The sequence below is a fragment of the Piliocolobus tephrosceles genome, chromosome 1 (genome assembly GCF_002776525.5).
Source record: "Piliocolobus tephrosceles isolate RC106 chromosome 1, ASM277652v3, whole genome shotgun sequence".
Classification (NCBI taxonomy): domain Eukaryota; kingdom Metazoa; phylum Chordata; class Mammalia; order Primates; family Cercopithecidae; genus Piliocolobus; species Piliocolobus tephrosceles.
This window is the reverse complement of record NC_045434.1, coordinates 208,348,786-208,352,340: the sequence shown is the minus strand read 5'-3', so window position 1 is coordinate 208,352,340 and position 3,555 is coordinate 208,348,786. Positions and strand designations below refer to the sequence as shown.

The window sequence follows — 3,555 nt, the reverse complement described above, 5'->3', positions numbered from 1 at the left end:
TGGGTATATACCCAGTAGTGGGATGGCTGGGTCATATGGTACATCTAGTTCTAGATCCTTGAGGAATCGCCATACTGTTTTCCATAATGGTTGAACTAGTTTACAATCCCACCAACAGTGTAAAAGTCTGAGACGGGAAGTGGAGGGTGAATAGGTCACGGCGGCCTTTTTTTTTAGTTTAACTTTTCCTTTTTTGCTGTCTGGTCATCCTCGTCGGTCTTCTGCTTCTTGGTATCAACATCGTCATCCTCATCATCTTCAGCTGCCCGCTTGCCCGTAGCTGACTCAGCTTCCTCATCTTCATCTCCATCCTCTTCCTCACCATCACCTTCTTCTTTCTCCTCCTCTTCCTCCCCACCTTCTTCCTTTTCTTCGTCTACCTCATTGTCAGCCTCCTGCTCCCCGTTTTCCTCATTAGCATTCCCGTTAGCAGGGGCGTCTCTTCCATTTTCTGCCTCTTCCACAACTTCCTTCTTCTCCTTTAAGTCCTTGGTAGTGATTTCGGAGCTGGTGTCTACGGCTGCGTCTGACATGGTGGGGCACGCCGGTGACCCGATGCAGGGGATTTAAAAAGAAAGCGAGAGTTCAGGGGCTCTGGCGATAAAGCTGCCGGAGTCCGCGGCGGTGGAGGAGGCGCGCGGCGGAGGCGGCTGCGGTGAGCAAGGAGGCGCTAAATTCAGTTTAATAGCAGGAAGTGGTAGAGAAGACCCCAGCCCAGGGGTATGGGCCCAGGCCTGGCAGAAGGAGTGACAGGATTTAAGGCAAGGCCTTTGAGGGGTGTGTATGAGGGTGTGTGTGTGTTGGGTGGAGGGGGAGGGGTGGTCTTGGAATGAGCAGGGCTGGCATTATCTGGTCTCTGTTACTCTTGGGTCCAAGTTGTCTTATCCAGGGGGAAATTCTAAAGGTAACCCAGTCCCTGGAGCCACTGATGTTATCTCCTGGTCCAACAACCCTTCCACAACCTAACCAAATGTATGCTATTTGTACCCAGTTTCAAAATATTTTCTGGGAAACATAAGGCTGAATTAGTCTGGCAACCTTCAGACTGGCTTCTCATGAAAGCCCGGCCTCCCCATGAGACATTTTTGGATGGGTTTGGGAGTAACTTCTCCCACCGCAACATTTTTTTTGGCTTGGATGATACTTCTTGTGCCCCTGTTCGGTGAGGTTATAAGACTCTGTAGTTCATAGAGAAAAAGAGAATGTGCTTCTGCTAAACAAGAGCTGATTCTCTGAGAATTATTGGGGTCTGAAGACAGCAATACTGGTGCACACATTTATAATATGATTAGCAGTGGTAGCAGGAGACGGAATAGATGACAAGGCAGAGAGAACATTTGCTGTCAGCTGGCCTGCAGGAACTTAATAATTTAAAGAAAGTGCCAGCCACATTTTGGCAGTCCATTTTTCTACTTGAAACAGAATTCCTGGACTTTGTTTCATACTGAAGACATGGTTTATTTTTAGTTACATCAGAAGGCCTATAGCTGGGGTTATTCAGAAAGCTGGACTGCCCATGAGAAACAGGCAGCATTAACACATTGTCTTGTGGTTCAGAAAGACTCTCTTGCCTGGTCTAGCATGAAGGACCAGCCACTTGCCTTTGAGGGTAATGAGAGAGGTCATGAGAAAGCTAGGGGGTTTCAAAGCAGTCCACGCTTTCTTGCACAAAGCGATTGCTATATAGGCTGAAGCTTGGCTCTTTGACCTTGACGGCTTTTTGGCCAAGAAAGCTCCAGCTGAAATAGCTAATTCTCCTGGGTCCTAAGTGTTCATTAAAAATCCAGTTTGTCAGGTGGTACCACCCAGGTTGTCCCCAATTTAAACAGAAGTTCTTTTGTGGACACTGGCACTTGGAAATGGAAACTTGGAGCCATGTCGAGGCCAGATGGCAGCCAGCAGAGACTTCATAGCTTTTCTTGGGAAGGCATTGATCACTGATAAAAGAACTCAGCATTACAGAAGAACCCTTTGCTATTATCTTGTCCCTTGGTAAACTAAAGCATGGTGGGGCCTGTGCTTCCCTTTCAAGGGTCATAAACTTCTCAGGTGATGGAACAGGCCTGAGCTAGGATGCTGAGCTGCAAAATGGTTGTGTGTGCAGAAATCCACGGTGGCAAGACCTGTGTTCACCCCAAGTAGCATCATGGCAGAGCTGTTAAGGACTTCCGTGAGCTGGAGGAGAACATGAAATAAACACATCTTTTATGAGACCAAAGAGAGTAAGTACGAGGCTACTTCTTGGGCTGCCTTTTGTTTTTGCAAAGCAGGTAGACCTTGCAAGTTTGCCTGTTCTCCTCTCTTCTTCGTACCTGTTGGTAGACAAAGTCCACCAATTTAGGGAAAGTCGGTAGGTGCTTTCTTATCCCTGCAAGAGGAAAAGATAGGCATTGGCAGGGGGCATTTAGGTGTAAACATTTCTTATGGAAATATAAGGTTATTGCTAATCTTAGTGTCCAGCCTTGAATTGTGGAATTGGCGGACACACCATTTAATTTCACTGGTTCTTAAATACCAACGGTAACAACAATGTATCTGCAAGCTCAGAGTTCAGATAACGTCAGAGGTGATTTCAATTAGGAGATAAAATAGTGTGGGTCTTTCTCCTTCCTGGGATGCCTGACAATAAAGAAAAAAATCTGTAAACCTATGACAGACTGTGTTTTTTCAGGGGCGAGAGGGTGAGGGGGGAGGTACAGATCTCTCTCTTTGGTAGTGAGGCGGAGAGCTCCCGTCTAGCATTGGAAGGTGGGGGAGGTTGTGAATAAGGAGGAATCTGCCTGGATCTGTTCTATCTCAGCCAGGGTTTCCCCCACAAAATGCTCTTCTTGCACCCTGCTTTGCCACCCACCTGTTCCTACACCCACATTTTCTTCAGAGAATTGTAAATCAATACTGAATATTGATTTGGGCTTATTTATTAATAAGCTTGGGCTTATTTAGGATAAAATGTCTTTCTTGGCTGCTTCTTATGATGAAGGCCTGGTTTAAAAATGTAGTGAGATGAATTAAGCATTTATGAGGGCAGAGTCCTCCTCCTGCCAGCCTTATGGAAAGATTTGGTCTGAGTTGAACCCTGAGAATAAGGTGAGTAATTTACAGGGGTGGAAGTGTAGAAAGGAGACCAGAGGCAGCTCTAGCCCCTCTTCTAGGCTGGCTTCAGGGAATCCGCTTCAAATGTTGAGGCTCATGGAGGCCTCGTTTAAACCCAGATGATGGTGGTCAGTCTCACCCCTGAGTGGAGAAGGCTGATCAGGAAGGGCCCAGATGCCACTCCCAGTAGCTGACATTTGGACTGGATACTTTCAGTGGGGTCTAGTATGGTTTGGATCTGTGTCCCTGCCCAAATCTCATGTTGCATGGTAATCCCTAATGTTGGAAGTGTGGCCTGGTGGGAGGTGATCGGATCATGAAGGCAAGTTCTTGTGGTTTAACACTATCTTCCTTGATGCTGTCGCGGCGATAGTGAATTCTCATGAGATCTGATTGTTTAAAAGTATGTGACACAGGCCCAGCGTGGTGACTCATGCCTGTAATCCCAGCACTTTGGGAGGC

General features: G+C 46.9%; 1 protein-coding gene across 1 annotated transcript; it reads right to left on the bottom strand.

Moving 5' to 3' along the window:
* Window positions 1-116: 116 nt before the first annotated feature.
* LOC111529263 (prothymosin alpha-like) lies at window positions 117-665 on the bottom strand. Its single transcript, XM_026449514.1, has one exon. The coding sequence runs from the start codon at window positions 531-533 to the stop codon at window positions 174-176; it is 360 nt and encodes a 119-aa protein (XP_026305299.1). The 5' UTR covers window positions 534-665; the 3' UTR covers window positions 117-173.
* Window positions 666-3,555: the final 2,890 nt, after the last annotated feature.

Bases quoted from the DNA above. Each gene is read 5' to 3' on its own strand.
- LOC111529263 (XM_026449514.1), bottom strand. From the start codon at position 533: ATGTCAGACGCAGCCGTAGACACCAGCTCCGAAATCACTACCAAGGAC.